At 36.7% G+C, this 18,664-nt stretch overlaps 1 protein-coding gene across 2 annotated transcripts; it reads right to left on the minus strand.

Moving 5' to 3' along the window:
• Positions 1–4,119: 4,119 nt before the first annotated feature.
• On the minus strand, positions 4,120–17,513 carry LOC126923739 (uncharacterized). 2 transcript variants are annotated; one of them, XM_050737458.1, is made up of 11 exons: positions 17,211–17,511; positions 13,220–13,830; positions 12,233–12,359; positions 11,962–12,147; positions 11,061–11,239; positions 10,525–10,610; positions 10,228–10,447; positions 9,473–9,775; positions 8,915–9,097; positions 6,010–8,764; positions 4,120–5,429 (listed from the first exon to the last, which is right to left on the minus strand). In XM_050737458.1, exons 1-11 carry the CDS (start codon positions 17,225–17,227, stop codon positions 5,294–5,296), a joined length of 4,803 nt encoding a protein of 1,600 aa, XP_050593415.1. In that variant the 5' UTR covers positions 17,228–17,511; the 3' UTR covers positions 4,120–5,293. The 2 variants fall into 2 exon arrangements, with proteins under 2 accessions (XP_050593415.1, XP_050593417.1); XM_050737460.1 differs by lacking the exon at positions 10,525–10,610 and having other exon boundaries at positions 10,228–10,374; positions 17,211–17,513.
• Positions 17,514–18,664: the final 1,151 nt, after the last annotated feature.

Below are 18,664 nucleotides of genomic sequence, written 5' to 3' on the forward strand. Positions count from 1 at the left end.
GCACGCGGAACCGAACCACCCCCACTCCTTCACCTCACTCGAGCCGAAGCAAAGCTTCGTGCGTAGTTCGTGTCCGCTCGTTCCTATCGTTCAACGACCCGTGGCGTATTTTCTTTACCTTTTTTATATTTATATACTCTATCGACGATTTCGTATTATAATAATTGTAGTCTTATATAGTAATTTCTATGTAATAAATATGTATAATGAATGTTTTATAAGGAATACTTGATGTCTTTTTTCCTGTAATAAAAAGTTCCTTTTGACATGCCTGATCCATTTGTTCCTAGCTTTTACTGTTGACGTATCCTCGCGCATTTTTTTATTTTCTTTATATATTTTTATCGCCTACTTTCTATTGCTTTTTGTATAATAATTATAGATAATAAATATTTTATGAGGAATGTTTACTGTTCTTTTTCTGTAGTAGGAGATTAATGTTAATGTTGCTGGTTCACTTGTTCCCAATTTTTACTGTTCGTTCTCGCGCATTTTTTGCATCTTCTTTATACTTTTTTTCATTGGTAACTTTATATCGCTTTCTGCATAATAATTATGTATAAAGAATATTTTATAAGGAATACTTGTTATCAGATTTTACTGTTGAAAAGGAACGTATGATGTTCCGCGAATTAATTTAGATTTGTGACCTACTTTGGCACTGTTCTTATTGATATAATGTTGAATGTAATTTGAAGAATTGAATTTGAAGAATGCCATTTAAGCATTTTTAAGCATTTTTAAATTCTGGAGCAACGTGATAGAGGTACTTTTACCGGTTATAAGGATTGATTTTCGCGGTCTCACGCGATTGGCGGAGGCTCGATAGTCTGGAGAACGGACCAATCAGAGGGCGTGACTTTTCCCGCAAGTTTGAAACGCGCGTCCTTGTTCCTGAAGCGCGAAAGATTGTGTTTTAATTAATTCTGGTGTCACGGGCATGATAGAAGGATTGTTTTTCTACGGTAATTGCAAAGACAAAAGGAGGAGCAACGGCAAATTAACGTGAGAATCGTGACGAAAGATGCATGATGTTTCTTACGTCATTTAATTGACTTGATGCAACTTTCCAAGAGATCTTTACTTAAAAGAATCTTGTGATGACACTGCACCGAAACATCTTATTTATTTTCATCATTTCGTTCTTTAAAACTTGTAAATTTATATTGATAAATTAAATTGAGCAAAGTAAATTCATAATTAATATGAAATTAATTTCAAAAAATTTCTTTCACTTCATGAACCATCTTTTTCCATTCCAGTAATTTTAAATACATATTCTGTGACGTAGAATAAATATTACACAATTTTATAATTCTTGTCGACTAATTCAGTCTGAATTGACAACCAGAAAGATTCGATCCATTTTTCCATGTTTGATGAGTGATCAATCTATTCAATTTGCCTTCGAATAATTTAACTTGTTGTATAATCGTTCGATAATCCACTTAAAAGATAAGCACCGCGAATTTGTTTCGTGCAGAAACTTTGATTAATCGAAACCAGTTGGCTCAAAGTGTTACGAAAAGTTATCATGGCAATTAAAGACGTTCAATTTCGAGTCGCTGATAAGCATCGTTGACACGTTTATGATTTGTAGAGTTCATGTTTGCATTGAATATCGTTAGCCAATTTTTAGAATCACTTTGCTCGATAGACTCTAATCTTTAATATCATCGGTATACACTGCTAACTACAAATATTAGAACACATACTCATCACACTTTTATACTTTACACGTATTTTTCTAACAAATTTTATTTTATCTGGTATTTCGCACGTAGTGCGAATAGAATGACACATTTATAATAAAATAACTAGAAAATGAAAGCAGTGGAAAATATTCAATTCGTAATATATACTGATAAGTGACCTAATACTTATTTATATCCGCCAGTGTATGTAACCTATATTAAACCGGAATTTCACGTTCAGCATTTATCGAAAAAAAAAAAAGATTTTCCATGAGACGTCGAAGAAGCAGAATGTTGGAAACGGGTGTAGCTGCAATTGGCTGTTTTCATTGGTGCCAATCCATACCAGTCTGGCCAAGCTTTCACGAAGAGATCCACTTTTGTGGACTAGTTTAATCGAACAACCAAAAAAGAGAAATAAAGAAAAGGGAAAGAAGTCGTGGAAAAGGTCATTCCCTGTAATTAAGAAGAAAGTCTCGCGGAATTGGCAAATCAAGTCCGGTAACAACTGCTTTTAAGCAAGCCATTTGTCGCGTGAAACGATTGCTGGAAATGTTATTTCAATCTTTATGCAGACCTTTTTATTGTTACCGAGTATAAAGAGTGACGTTTTATTGCATATCTTAACGGTGTTGCAATAAAGTACAGCGCGAACGATTGAAACGAGTCGCCTCGGACGAACTGGTTTGGCCAAACTCCGAGTTTCTATCGTTTCTCATCATCGAGCCCGGTTAACACGTAGCAAACCGCAGAAACAGCGGATCCAGGTCGTGACATCGAAAACTGCATTTCGATCGGCTGTTGCCTCTGCTCTCTGATGACCCGAAAACCGCCGCCTAGCGATCACTTAGATCGAGCATCTGTTTTTCCGCGATATACGACCAGAATCGCCACTTATTCTTGGAAGAGGAAAGAAATTTTTATGGAGATCAGAATATATTCTTTTGTTTTACGAGCTCTACGATTTGTTTTATTCAATCTTAGAATCTTTAATTTTGTGGGAATTGGAATCTAGAATATTTAATTTTATACAATTGGAATATAGAATTTTTAACTTTGTGGGAACTGCAATCCGGAATATTTAATTTTGTGAGAATTGAAATAAAAAGTTTTCAATTTTATGACAATCAAAGTTTAGAATATTTACTATACCAGTTTATTACGGAAACTGAAGTTTAGAATACTAAGAATATTTAGTTAGAATATTTGATTTCATATTAGTCAGAATGAAAAATTCCGAATTTTATAAAAATTAGAATTCTTCCATTCCAAGAGAACGTCTTGATCGTCGCTATTAATATTATAAACCCATTGACTCTTTTGTTAACAGTTACTTCAGGAATCCGCAATATTTTATATCGGTGCACGTTGTGAAATCAGAAAATATTGATTTTTTGTTTTCCCATCGACGAAGGAAATTCCAACTTTGCACTCCGCTAAGATTCAGTAAAAGTATGGAATGTATCTTCCAGGAAGGTTTATAATTTACAGCAGTGAGTACCAGACTGTTCAAAGTAAGAACTTTCCAAGCGGGGCTTACAAGTTGAATAGCCATTGAGGCAGCCTTCGACGTTTCATTTAATGGCATGTTAAAGACCGAATTTTCTTCGAGATGCGAAACACCCGCTCTACTCTTCGGGAGTAACGTAGCTAGTGAGCTTTATTTGCCGCCAGTTTCCTCAAACTTCTATCTCTAACGAACAACTATGAAATTCCTCCAGATTTGCTGAAAGCTTCAATTAAATTAAATTTAATACTAAATTTCTTATATGTATCTAAATATGCAAGATGACTGGTGAATCTGCTTCTGTAATACATGAATGATTAAAATTAAGGCACGATGATAATAAATGTAAAATGAATTTTGATTATCAAATCGTGATTTAATCGAACGATTTAATTTTACTTTGAACAACGTCAAATTTGCAGATGATTCCTTGTTAGAAACGTTTTCAATATGTAAAATCGTACGAGAACAAAGTCATTCAATTACCTAAAGAACGCTGTTGTTCCATCGGTATGCGTCACTATTAGTTCTCGTAATCGAGATTCTACCGTGTATGCAATTGTTAAAAGCACTTTCGTGTTTCCATTCATATAGAAACTAGAAGGTTTAAAATCCACTATTTTAACGAGTTTCACGTTGTTCCAACGGCGATCTGTTCGGACTGAGCTTTCGTCAAAATCACTCGCCACTTTGGACTAATATAAAAACCAAAAAAAAAAGAGAGAGAGAGAAAGTGAAATCCATCGTTCTAGCGGCTATCGAATCGAATTAAAGAAAAAAAACGTTTTAACGAAATTGTTTGCATACTTTAACGAATATATGAAAAACCAAAGATCTGGAATCCACTGTGTTTAGCCGTACCATTGATCGATCGATGTTCAATTTCCAACGACTGTCACAATTAAACGTGGAGGAAAGTAACGTTTTGATCGAATTTAATAATCATCATCTACAATTTAAGCGTGTTTTACAATCGAAAAGAAGAAGACGAATGTAGGCTAATTCGATTCGCTTATTAAATCGACGCTGATCAAGTACCATAATTTCATAACACTATACCGGTGTTAATTGAGAAACGACGGCGGTGTCGACCGATACTATTCGAAGAGAATACTTCGTTACTCTAAAGAACGGTTCGTTAGGATGAAACATAGGGAGGTTGCTAAAGGTGTAATTAAAATTACTGGTGTAGAGAGGCGGCATATGAAACGCAGTGACACGGGAACTGCATCTGAAAATAGTCCGGAGTAGTTCCAGGCGGCGCATTGAGACGGTTTAAAATTGGCATAAAACTAGGCTACACATTCCATCCGACCCTTGAGAAACGTTCTAAGCGCATGCAATCATTATGCAATACTCCCTCGTCGTGTGTATTATTCCTCTATATAAATAACGCGCGTCTCGCACGACTATCAACGTCTAATGATCATTAACCCATTAAGGATAAACAGCGTAGTAATCTAAGTTAAAAGATAAAACTATCGTCGTTTTATCAAGATGCGAAAAATATGTTAGAATAATAAATATTACAGAATAATATTACACAAGCCCGCCATAAATAATAGACACGAAATGAACTTCTATAATTCAGAGAAAAAAAGCTGGTTCATCATAGCGCTGCAAAGTAGTCCGATTGTATCATCAAATCAAACTGTATAAAATTGTAAGATCTATCGCGAGATGAATTAATATCGTAACAAACGAATAAGATAAAACATCTTTAAGTGGAAGAGGAGATAGTAGCAAGAAAGTTTTTCTGCAAATTTAAAGAATATTTTTGAGGATCCACAATACGAATTCGATAGCGTTTTACAACTTTCTTGTTGGAATTGACTAAAATACGAAATTATAAATGAAATGTTGATCCTCAATGGATTGAATGCCGGCACTTACGAGCTAAATTAAAAGCCATCGATCATTTCACGCAGTGAAGATCATTCTAAAAGAACAATAAATACTAACGTTGCGAACGATCTACGTCTAGAATTAAATTAATTACACGTTCTCTAATTCGCGAGGATTACGCAGTGGCGAACCAAGTGGAACGGCCGTTCAGCGAATGTAAAAATGAAGATAGGAAGAGGACTTAGTGTTACACGGCGTAATTTCTCAGCTTCATAGGTTTTGGTAGTTCCTTGGCGGCGCTGGTTTTGTCTGATGGGATTTTTGGCATCTCCAGAGCTGACGGTAGGCTGGTGTCCTCGTGTGGGTTCAGCCAATGACTCGTTCTGAAATCACGAGAAAAATGTAAATCGTGTTCTTTTAATTTTATGAGCCAACGCTTTGATGAATCGTTGAATTACGTCGAAGAGGAGTTCCGTTCGTATTTCATAAAATCTTCAAAATTTCAAGAAATTCCGGACTGTAATTTTGAACGAAGTATTATAAAGATAAGAGGGATTACAGAGATTCAATTACGTCACTTCGCACTATTCTATCGATCACCTCGATGCATCGAGAAGGGACCCTGTTCATATGCCGGAATATCTGAAAAATTGGTAAGAAACTGGAACTGCAATTTCGAAAACCATTTGATGATCCAAGAACGAAACGTTTCCAAAGTACGAAAAATTGAAACTCTGTTACTTTGCTCTATCAAAAAGGGGACACGGAAATGAGGAAACCTTGTAAAACCACACGCGCAAGCACCATATACAATAAATGTTCGTTATCTTCTGTCCACACCGATTAAGATAAGAATCTTACGAAGCGGTGACAATAGAGAGAATTTTGCTAGCATTTTGTTGATTGCAAATAGCCGTTATCGTAGTAGGAAGACAACATACGCAAAGACAATAAAATGTATACCTGTAGCTTGGCGGAATTTCAATCTCTTCTGAGAAAGCATCGCCAAGACCGTAATCCACATCATCGCTTGTTGTGCTATCGGACGATTCATTTCTCGTCTGACTCATTGTCTTGACGTCTGTATTGTTCCCGTTTCCATCGATAAGCTGGTTCCTCACGGAAGCCACGATAAGAGTATCATCGATCGACACCTCGTTGCTCGCTGATTTATGTCTCTGTTCAGCGTTATACGCTGGCTGATCCTCCATCTTATCTGGATACCGATGTAGCACGTTCTTCTCGTAATAATATTGCCCAGGCCTTTTCGCTCTGTCGTTGGCTATTTGGGTAGTCAACGGTCTTGGAACTTCACTGGTAACTCGATTCTCGAGTCTGTCGACCTCATTTCCGCTTTGACTCGCCGTGATGATCGTCACGCTGTGAATTTTCGACGGTTTAGGTTGCGCATTCTGATAAGAGTTCTCGGGTTTACTCGTTTGATAATCGCTAATCTGCTGCGCTGGTCTGTAAATAGGAGTCGAGTGAGTCGCTATATCATAATCGTTCTGACTGGCAGGCCAGCTACTGAACTCTTTATTATATTCGTTATTAGAAATTGGTCTTGCAGAGGAACTTAAATAGAAAGCGTTAGGGTGGACGGTGGTTCCTTTGTCGTTTAAGCTTACGGTAGGTCTGCCAGGGAAATCAATTTGATAACTTGATCCATAATTACTCTGTATTGGCTTTCTATTTGGTTCTTGATAAGGTCTATAGTACGGATCATTTATCACTGTCTCCTCAGTCTTCTTATCAGAAGAGACGGTAGACCACGTGGTATACCTATTTTCGAAATCTTTTACGTAATCATGTTGGCTATTTGCAGGTTTGATGTACGTATCTTCAGAATCTTTTAGATAACTCTGCGGGTGGTTCGAAGTTTGTGCATAGCTCTGTAAATTACCAGAATCTGTTTGACCGACCAAAACCACAGGCTTATATTGCAATTTCTGCCAAATATTGATTCCATGTCCTTGATTATTGTCCTCTGGCAAATCATAAACAGGCTTGGCCGATGGTTGACTCTGATACTGTGAATTAGGCCACGAATTCAATTCAGGTCCATGATCATGTGGCTTATAATTAGCAACATATGTGTCTACATCTTGAGGTCTCTGAGTAGAACTGTAAACTGGTTTGGACGATGGTTGACTCTGATACTGTGAATTAGGCCACGAGCTTGGTTTAGATCCATGGTCCTGAGGTTTATAATTTGTAATATATGCGTCCACATCTTGAGGTCTCTGGGTAAAACTGTAAACTGGTTTGGACGATGGCTGACTCTGATACTGTGAATTAGGCCACGAGCTTGGTTTAGATCCATGGTCCTCAGGTTTATAATTTGTAATATATGCGTCCACATCTTGAGGTCTCTGAGTAGAACTGTAAAGTGGTTTCGACGATGGTTGACTCTGATACTGTGAATTAGGCCACGAGCTTGGTTTAGATCCATGGTCCTGAGGTTTATAATTTGTAATATAAGCGTCCACATCTTGAGAAGGTTTCTGAGTAGTCAATTTTTGGAAGTTGGTATAATAAGTGTACAAAGTTGGTCTTGGGCTGGTTCCAGGGAAACTATCAAATACAACATCGCTAGAGTAGCTAGGTCTATATCCTTGGCTCAAAGGATTAGGATTATTGGGATCATTGAAGGCATATGGAACATAAGGGTAAACAGGATCTCCTAGAGGATGCGCTATTATCACAGGTTTTGCTGGAATATAAGTAGGAATAGGCATAGATGCTTCAGAAACTGGTCTCTGTTGTGCTTCCTGCACTAACGAGGGATTCACTTTTATATTGGACCCATAGATAGCATCATTCACAAAGACAGGTGAATTAATTGCATTATTTTGTACAACTATGGTTAGATTATCTACAGGACCAAAAGGCTTCTTCACGACAATCCTGTTCTGCTGATGAACGCTTGTTTCTGCAGGGTTTAAGTTATGAGAGTATAAATCTGTAGATTTTGAAGTGGTTGTACTGACTGAGGCGTACTTCTTTATTTTATCAATGATACCTTCTCTTCTAAATTTTGGATTTCTCTCTACCCATGATTCTAAATTCAATTGTCCAATAATAGAATCGCTGCAAGGTCTACGTTGATTCTTCAGAGTATCCTGTGTCAAGAACACAAATGGTTGTATAGTCTCTATACTATCCATAGTTGAGCAAAGAACTTGAGCTAGAGTGACTCTCCTGATTTGTTGGAGCTGTCCAGGCGTGAAACTGCTTTCCTGCTTCGAATTCTCATACCAGAATCTGTCTCCTCTACGTATATTATTAAACTGCTGGCCAATTATACAAGCAAACGTGGGTCCAACTAAACCGCTCTTCACTGATTTCTCTGCAAGTCCTCCAGTGAATAAATCGATATCTTCGACGGACGAGTAGACTAATTTGAACCTTCTAGCCGTGGATGGTGGCATAACTTTCTCTAAATCGTCAAAGCTTTTTATCGGCGATAGAGCACAGGGCTCTCGCCATCGTACGTATGGGGGAATTCCATGATCTCTGCCTCGTTGGATGTTGATCGAAGCTAGATCCATTCCAAAGGGGAATCTTGGAGTTTGAAACAGATGGTTGGTTAACTCTTCGCTTATGTGTTCGTCTCTTCTTTGGGCGTTTTGATTGATCAGACCAAGAAGAAGACGATCCACTGAGCCGGCTGTTTCCAGGTTTGCTGGATTCATGAACTCATTGTGGATGGATACATCTATAAATTGAAGAAATTATGAAACTTTTGGTACTTTATGCTGTATCGTGATTTTCTAGCATTCTGATGTAGCAATTTTTATATTTTAATTAGGAAATTCCTTGTACATTGTATTTCCAGATAGGAGATTTTCCAAGATAAAATACTGACTGTTGAAAATTGGCTGATGATCGCTGTTAAATCGGACGAAGCTCTGTTGAACGAGAGAATGACCAAAGCGATAGGCAGCCGTAGAAAACGCATTCGCGATAGTTGGTTTCACTGTTGGGTCGTAACCTTCGTAATAGCCTTTCTTCAAGAGTTCGAGGTCGAATATTTTCATCACGTCTTGACCTGGAATGTTTCGATCACCGTTACCTCTATCTCTACTTCCTTTTTCAACTATGCTCAATTCTGATATCCGATAATAACTAACCGATCAAGTTCCTTATAATCGATAATAGCGGATTAACATTGAAACTATCAAACGATAAATAGGACATCTTAATCATAAAGGAAATCCTCGTCACAACTATCATTGCGAAGAGTTCTCTTATGGATTTATTATTTGACCATGTATAAATAACATTTGGAAATTTTCGTCGAAAATAACAAAACTATATTTCGATGTTAATTCTTGACGAACTAGCCAATCGTCGTAGTGTTATAGGTATCGGAAGAACCAGAATCGTTCGAGTAATTCGATTTCCATTTGAACGTTCAATTTACCAAGAACAATAGGCAGGAATTCTCTGTAGGTGATGTGCTGGACAATGGACGCGACGATTCTCCGGGATTCTTGAAATAGTTTCTCGTCGCTCCAATGAGCATTCAATGCAGCAAGTTTCGTCGCAATTCTATTGTGAAGCCTCAAAAACGCTACGTGAAGAGACGTGAGGGCAGGTTGCTCGCCGAGACGACCATCGCCGGCTTTGAAACAATTCGTGGACAATGATCCGCGTCTACAGAGATCGGAATCGAGTTTAGGCAGCACCGGTCTCTGCGACTGAATCCTCCCATATTGCAATAAACCTGTGAACATAATAATATAAAAATATTAAATATTAATCCAAGTTAAGGAATTTATTCTTATTCGGTATCTTTAAAATTGATACAAATAAAAATTTTCAAAAAGAACGGGATGAAATTATTTTCTACGAATTCTAATCGAACAAGCGTAACATTAAACTTATTCCGATCTTCTTCAAAGTTTTAATTTACTTTCGCTGCTTGATTAAAAAAGGAAAGAAGAAAGGGTGAGAAAAATTGTACGCGTGAATTTAAGGAAACGAATTATTAAATTAATGGAAGTCTGTAATTAAAAATACGCAACACTGGTCCTCTTTTAAAATTTCAATTCGCTTTGGGTGCCTTAGGCCTCTTCCAAATTTTATAATATAAAATATAAAAGGAAAAAAATATATATATATAGCATCGTTGTTGAGTGAATTTTTAAATAAATTAAATTTATAATAAAGTCTCACCATTCCGAAATAATCGTAAGGAGTCTGTTTGAAAGGCGCTGTTGCTGTATACCACAGAAGCATCTAGATAACTTGTCACCTGTGATAATTGCTCTCTGGGGCCAAATTCACAATCTTCTTTCGGTGCTGAGCCGCTTCGAACGAACTCTAAACATTTAACACCCAAAGGACCGAAGAAATTATCGTGTTTGCTTACTGATATTGGCAAACATTCTGGATGCTGTGGAGATATATTTTACTCTTAGAAAAATGAATTAATGAGTGATGGAAGATCCAGTTATAAGTGCAATTATGTACCATGAATTCCGGTGGTTGGAAACCGGATCCGAATTTCAGACAACATTGTGGTATAGAGCCATTAAATCCTCTGCCTTGCCCGGTGGCTAAAGGGAGCACATGAGATGAGAAAATTTCTGTCTTGATGTTCCAATATTGTTTAGTAATTCTGATTAGGAAAATTGAATATTAAATTTATGGAAATCTATAATTACGTTTCAACTGACAGAGTTCTAGTTTCCTTCTGAATGTTTCCTGATTATCGTTCTTTGATTTAGATAGATTCTCAAATTAATTTCCTAAAACGTTTTAAATAAAGTTACACTGAAAAAATAGAACGTTAAATTTATGTACTTGGTTTCCTCTCGAGTTTCAAGTCGCTATCATTCCTTGATTTGCACGAATTTTATTAGGTAAAATTTTAGAATCTTTTAAGGAAGATTTCACGCGTCAAGGAATAATTCGGTTTGAACAAAATTGAACATTCAACTTGTAAAAACGTAATTATAATTAATCGTAGGGAACTATCATTTTCAAAAATTGCTGAAAATTCCCACCTGTTAAATCATGATCGACAAACTGTCCCCACTGCATGAGCATGTGAGTAACAGCTTCCAAGGGGACATCTTTGTCCTCGTGAATCACCGTGGTCACTAGTCTTGCGCTAGGAAGTGGTCTTCCTGTCACCGATTTCCTGATACTCTGAATGCCATCATCGTAAACCGAAGGCAGGAACCTGACGAACATCCATCAAATCCATTATCTTTCCCTACTCAAATTAATCCTAAAGTTTAGATTATTCGTTGAATTAAAATCACTGCATTTATATACCACAGACAGGAAACGCGATATTCGCAGACCCATTTTTCTTCATTTCCTAATTTTTGTACTAGTTTACAGCTAAAAGAGAATATCGCCAATTACGATGAAGATGCAACTCTTTTAGAAATAGTCGATAAACTTATGAAATTTCGTGACAAACCAATGGCAACTTCGAAACATCGAGGAAAGTGACAAACATCAAATAAGAAGAAAGAAATGAATATAAATTACTAATGAATATAACATAAATTACCAAACAATTTTGTACAATAATATATAATCTGTACAATGATATATCTATACAAATATATAATAATCTGTACATGTGATGAATGATATAATTGACAATTTTATATTATTTTGTATTAGATATAGATATAAAATTGCCAATAGTATACACACTATATATACATATTTCAAATAGCAATATAAAAAAAGAAGTAGGAATGTAGTAAATTATATATTTCATGTTTTATAGAAGAACAATCCTAAAATACAACTATGTAAAATAGATTGATATAGTAATGTACAATAGCCAATCAATTTTAGGTCTATAAAACACGAAAGGATATAATTTATAACGTTCCTACTTCTTTCTACTGCCATTACTCCTGTGATTTTCATTTAGTGAATTACCTTTGCATAGTGGACATGGCGGAGCCCCACCATAGATGCTGCAGGTTATTGCAGCTTCCATCAGACGTTCTGTATCTCAAACTGGCTGCCGGACAGTTGGGAACTCCTCTGTTTGGGCAGCCACGTTGAAGTGGATTGCTTTGACTGCGACGAGACAGAAGCGAGTCTGCCGGAGTATTTGGGAATCTTGAGCAAACGAGTCGTCGAAATTTCGAGATTAAATAAGAGTGCAAAGTTGCGGAAGGCAAGATGTAAAAGACGGTGTTCTTACTTTCTTCTGAACAACGTGGTGCCCTGAAGAACCGCGTATCCGTACTTGGCGAGGAACCTTGCTTCTTCTGTTTGTTCGTTAAAAACTGCCACGTGCCTCGCAGGATTGTCCGAGTCCAGGTAAAGACCTGTTCAAGTTGTATTTAAAGATTAATTTTGTACCTTGTAAATAATTAAGCAATTATATGTTGTCGATCGTTGTTTGTGTAGTTCGTGGGTTTGATTTGTGTTTATATGGCGATTTTATTGAAACTGACATTCGTACAGGGTGTTTCAGTATTCCTGCAAATTTTTTCAAGACAGATAGTTCATAGGCATAGATGAAGAAATTGTGAGAATCGTATGAGAAACATAAGAGTAAATATGAAAGCAGAGTTTGGAACATTTTGCAACGACCTCTATTATTTAAATTAATAATTGTGTTTTAATTATTATACAGAGGTTGGATAAATAATGGAGACACTTCTTGTATGTCATATACTTATGCATAACATAAAGGGATATACATACATATACATGACAAAGACATATAAGAGTTGTTTCCATTATTTTGTGCAACTGTATATTGAAAATATTATTTTATAAATAACTGCATATTGTATATATATAATAAAATATATATAACTAAAACAATATATATATTATGTAAATAATATTGTATAAATATATATATTAACTTTATATTGTATATATATAATAAAAATGCATATAACTAAAACTTTCAGTAATAGTTAATATTCAAATCAATAATTTTCAACTTCTTTCTAACAATATTTAATTAACAATTATCATCATATTATCATCATATTATCATAAGTTAACAATTATCTTTAACATCCCTAATTTCCATAAGTTCCATGACTAAACTATCTCTCTTGTACCCTCGAAGAATCTTGCCAATTATTCTCCAATCTTTTTAAAATCTCGTGCAAGAATTATGCCTTTTCAAATGGAAAAGCGATTGTTCAAGAACTATGAAAAATCTCACCCATCGAGTAAAGCTTCGGTTCCTTAACAGTATACAAATCCTTCATGGCATCGAGCCCAAAATTAGCCGCCTCCAACAAGTCGTCCTCGTCGGGCTCGGTTTTCCCTTTGTAGCCAGCGTCATAGTTATTTCTTTCTATCGAAACTACGTCATCCATTCTATGATCCTGTACGGTTGTCCCCGATGAAACTTCTCCCTCGGGATTTCTCTGCGGATACTTTTCCTCGTCCTCTTCTCTCTTTGACGGCTGCGAATTCCTCTCTCGGAATCGCTCTTCCAGCTTCGAAAATCGATCCTCGTCGCTCGTACTATCAGTTACGTTCCTCTCAAGACCCGCCGGAACTTCTTGATCGAACGAATCGGCAGATTGTTCCACTCCTTGAAATAATTCTCGCACGTAGAGCAGAATCTGTTCGTATTGACTCGGATTCTCGGGAATAAATAAAGTTTCTATCGCCTCGGAATTATCATCGTCTTGATTGGATCGGTCGTCGAACGTGGATTCGTTTGTTGGTCGAAGACTCGAAGATACTTTCGCGGAAGATGATCGCAGAGTCTCATGGCTCGTCGCTGACTTCGACAAACCGGAGGAAAGAAGGACGAGGAGGACGCTGGAAAGTAAAATTCAATTGAAATTCGACCCCTGAATGATATTCGAAGAATATTACAAGTTTTTGAAATCTCGTTAGCAACAAAATGTCCTGGCTCTTCGATAGTAAAATTGCGAAGCAATGAGGACACGTGTATACAGGTTACAAGAGATCTATCGCAAACGTATACTTAGTGGAAAGTTAGTATGCAGCATGAATAATCCTAGCCTTATACTAGTAACTTCGAATCTATGCTACAGCGAATTTCTGCGAGAAGTACATGAAAAGTCTTTAATTGCATTAAGACACAAAATATAATATATAGCTATATTTACAGTATATACATACAAACTGTATAATTAAAGACGTGTCGTAGACAACATTGCAAGTATTAAATATCAAATGTTTAAAGATAGAGGAGAAGCTTCTGCGAGTTAAAATTATTTTCAAAATAACATTTTGATAATGCAAATTCGTCACGAAATTTTCTATCTTCTATTTGAACCTATTTTCCCATCTAATCCTACTTTAGTCAATCCCAGACTATCTACTATCCTCCTTTTTGCTAGATGTAGTGAAAATTCCGAGAAAACTAAACGTGCCATTTACCTATTTATTCGCAAACGCAGTTAATGCCAATCCTGTTTGTCTCTAAATAACTCGTATGAAAAATATATTCTTTCAACGTGTCCTTTTTACTTTTATCACAAAAGTATATTTTAGAACGTTCCCGAGTAAGAATTGTCATAAAATTAATGACACTTACGCGGATGAGCGATGTTGGACATACCGGTGGTTATCACCTTTTAACACTATTGGCAATTATTTACAAACGGAGACAGCTTTTATATTGTGTACTACAGCGTACCCATTAGCATTAGGACAGCATTAGCATTAGCATTAGCGGTAGGACATTGCACGATAAAGGAAACCACGTTTAAACATTTTTCCGCTTACAATGTTGTCCACAGGAAATCCTTAATTACTGATTTAATTAACGAATGAACTTCAAAATATTTAGAATAGATTTTACACCTATCTATCGTATCAATCTCACGATTAGCCTACCGAGGATTGAACGTACAATTAGTGCCAAAGATGGTCTGGCTACGTATTCTGACTTATTAGCACAGTAAACAATTGTCTGTGCCTCTTGTATGCTTGCAATAATTATCTCGTATAAATTTAGCAAATTTTAGCGACACAACGACGATATACGTGTCTCGCGAGATTTCAAAATGTTTCATACAATTTGCACAGGGAAAGTTTGTATTATAAAAGTGTTCGAGCCCTTTCGCGAACCGCTGCAAATCTTTTTCATCCTTTCGTCAATCTTCGAATGGAATTCATGCGCCTCGACGTGGATCCCTGAATAAAATTTCAGGAATTTCACTAGGCGAGATTGGAAACCTTTACGCGAAAATGAAGAAGCTTCCGTATGAATATATTTCGTTCTTTTATCTACGATCTTCCATTGCGATTGCCGCAGAACGTTGCACGACGACGTGATGTTCGGTTTCGCATTTTCTCGGCCGTGACATTAACTTTCTCACGGGATAAATCGCACAAAAGAGCAGAACGTGAATGGTTGTGTTTCTGGCACGCGTTTGAATGCCGTTCGTTGCAGCACGTGCAGCCACCGCATTTGCATTCCATCGCGTTAGCCGCATTTAATTGCACCGATCGCGGTAGACCGATCGACTCCCGATCGACGATACCGGTTGTCCGTTCTGTTCTAAACGGCCTCGTCATTCTCGTCACGGTGAAATCGAACTGGATCATCGATCACCGATGCGTACGTACGCATTCGTAATATGCAAATAACCGTTAGCAGAATTTTTCTAGTCAATTACTCGGCGAGAATACGAGTGAATACAGAGTGGTAAACAAGCGAGAAACGGGCTTTCTTCGTGGACGAGCAGAGATTTGTCTGTGTGTTGAATAACTTGGCGAGTTTGTAACTTCGCTGTTCGTTTGATAGTCGATGGCATCGATGGAATCGAAAGTGACGATTTGATTTTGCAATACGAGGAGTTCATCGGAGTTGAAGCTACTCTATTAGAGTTCTCTATTAGAGTAAAGATTGATATTTGATATTACAAAAATCATAATAGTCTTTTACTTGACGATTGTAATGTTAATACGATGACTGCGATGCATGAAGCCGATAGTATGTAGTCATGGTTTAAACGAAATTGAAATATCTATTTAATCAAATTACAATGAAAATTATAGTAAATGCGACGAAAATGAAATATTTATGTTTATAGGAGGAAAATGTAAAAAGTATTCGCGAACGGTTGAGATGAAAATAAAATATATCTGTGTTTATGAATAAAAAGGAAATTAGAAAGTGGATGATAATCAACGTTAGACGATGAGGAGAGTATTGAGCAACTGGGGCGTAAAACTTAGAACTGGAAATGACGGAAATATACGACAAGATGTAATCGACGCTAAAGTATAAAAACTACTGAGTAAGTAGTACGTAGTATTGATGGAAATTAATTCAATGGCGAATAACGACGAGGCGAAATTCCAGATACTATGACCAAGTAACACAAATCTTTATTTGGAATGCGGAGAGATGTAACGGGACCACAGATTGTAAGATGCTGGAGAACATAAAATCATAACATGTTTTCCTTGTTCACTGGATATAGAAAGGATGTTCAGAAAAGTTGCTAAATTAGCAAAGATAAGAAACATAGACGTTTAAATGGGAAATACACCTAAACGAACCAGAATTTTAGCAAAAGATTGTGAACGAAATGTCTCTATGATGAGAAAATTAGGATATCAAATTAGTCGCAGGGGAATGAAAATATAAAAATATCATAAGATCCTAATTGGGAAGCGACGATTCTAAAAATCCACTTAATCCTTTTACTACGTCATTACGTTGCTGTAATGGATCATCAATTAGTTGAATAACGAACGTACGTATTTGTTTCAAATTACTGCTAATTATAAGTATTGCGTTTTCTCTACAAAAATACTCTGAAAATATACTACAACAATGCTTCTTTACAAACCAAAAAACAGTGGTTCGTAAACGGAATTAATTACACAACGATGAATTAATGAGGTACAATTAAGTGCAGAAGCTCACAAAGTGGAAGGACGAATATCAGGAATTAACTAAACAATGTCAATTAATCAGATAGAAAATTTTAAATATCCAGACAAAAATTGAGAAACTCCCAAAATCGAAGGATATATATAAAGAAGATTTAAAACTTGCCATAGAATGATTTACAATTATTGAGACAGACTGAGATCCAGAAATAGACAGATCGAGAGAATTCTTAGAAGACTTAGAATTAACGAATTTGCTGAATGATTAATCGATTAACGAGACTGGGAGATTCAGATATCCAGATAAAAATCCAGAAACTCACAAAGCTGTAGGATGCATGTCAAGAAGAAGGATCCCTGTGAGGGTGCACTTCGACCTAGATCACGCTTCGACCCTTCCCTGTGGATCAAACAGGCGCGCAGGAGGTGTCCTTCGTAATACGTGGCCTTCTCGAGGACGGTTCACCAAGTACTAAGCCTCGTGGAGGCCGATCGACCGGCTTTTTACTCTTTTTACCAGATCGGCCGGTCGTGCACCTTTTTCTTGGATTTTTACTGTTACTCAGGCTGCCCTCCGGGCCTCACCTCTTTGATTTCGATCGAATCATTCGCGATATACAGCCGGCAGATCGTGAATCCTCTCTCTCTCTCTCTCTCTCTCTCTCTCTCTCCTCCGTGTATTTACACCACAACGATAGCTGTCCGAGTAGGAATGAAACGAAAAGAGAGAAGCATCGAATCCGACTCGGATTAACGCCTCGAGGAGACGTCGTGCCCGATTCCAGTTAAGACAGCCGTTTGCAGAGGAGATCGATACTATGGTAATTCGTAGCTCGTACCATATGCATGGTCTTTAATCTTTCCTCGCCATATGATTGGTTCTTTCGTACGTTCGATTGGCTGACAGGGAATTTTAATGAAGATTTGTCGGAACCAAAGCGAGATCGATAATAATTGATGAATGATGTTGAGCGGTGTTAGCGGGTGTTGGTGGTTGATCGATGGTAATGGAAGATGGGTTTTGTTAAGATAAGTAAGATTAAGGGTGGAGAGTCTGTGTTACTTTGTTGTTGTTTCGTAAATATTCTTTTTAACATCGCTCGAGGTTTCTGCTTTGCTCTTTCTAAGATGATAGGATCAGCGGATGATTTGAAATCTTTGCTTATCGTCTTGATAAACGATATCATCCTCTTGATCCTCTGAATCTTCACCTTTACGTTTCCTTCATCTTAATTGAAAACATATATACTTTATCTCGTTAAATAAACGGTTGATTTCTTATATTGAATTTTTCTTCGTGAATTAAAAATGTCTGAAAAATGGATTCATCACTGGAATCTCTATCTTTACGTTACTGCAATTTTCATTGGAAAAAATATATTTTTATCCCGTCAAATAAATGGTAGAAATAATATATTTAATTTTTGTTCATGAAAATCAATTTTCCATTAAGAAAATATTTTCTTCTTGTATAGCTGTCATATGTATATACATGTGTCAATATTAAGTTTCCAGAACATGGTAACTAAACATATTGAAAGTGGCGTTTTCATGATTTTAATGCACTAAATATCATACAATAATAATGGAGATGTTGATAGAATGAATTGGAATTCTTTTGTAAGTGAATGGATTACGCGTAAAAAATTCGTCTAATGATTGATTTATATTATTGTTGCTTTGAGAATTAAATGATACGAACCTTATCAGTGCCTGGCGGCTTTCTCTTGAGCTTGCAAGCTGGCGATCGCCTTGCCAGAGCCGTACAGCACCTTTG

Source organism: Bombus affinis, chromosome 13, assembly GCF_024516045.1.
Source record: "Bombus affinis isolate iyBomAffi1 chromosome 13, iyBomAffi1.2, whole genome shotgun sequence".
Taxonomy (NCBI): Eukaryota; Metazoa; Arthropoda; class Insecta; order Hymenoptera; family Apidae; genus Bombus; species Bombus affinis.

Bases quoted from the DNA above. Each gene is read 5' to 3' on its own strand.
- LOC126923739 (XM_050737458.1), bottom strand. The intron at 12,360-13,219 runs GTGAGATTTTTC...CAACTTGAACAG, and splicing joins ACCGAAGCTTTACTCGATGG to GTCTTTACCTGGACTCGGAC. The intron at 12,148-12,232 runs GTAAGAACACCG...CGTTTGCTCAAG, and splicing joins ACCACGTTGTTCAGAAGAAA to ATTCCCAAATACTCCGGCAG.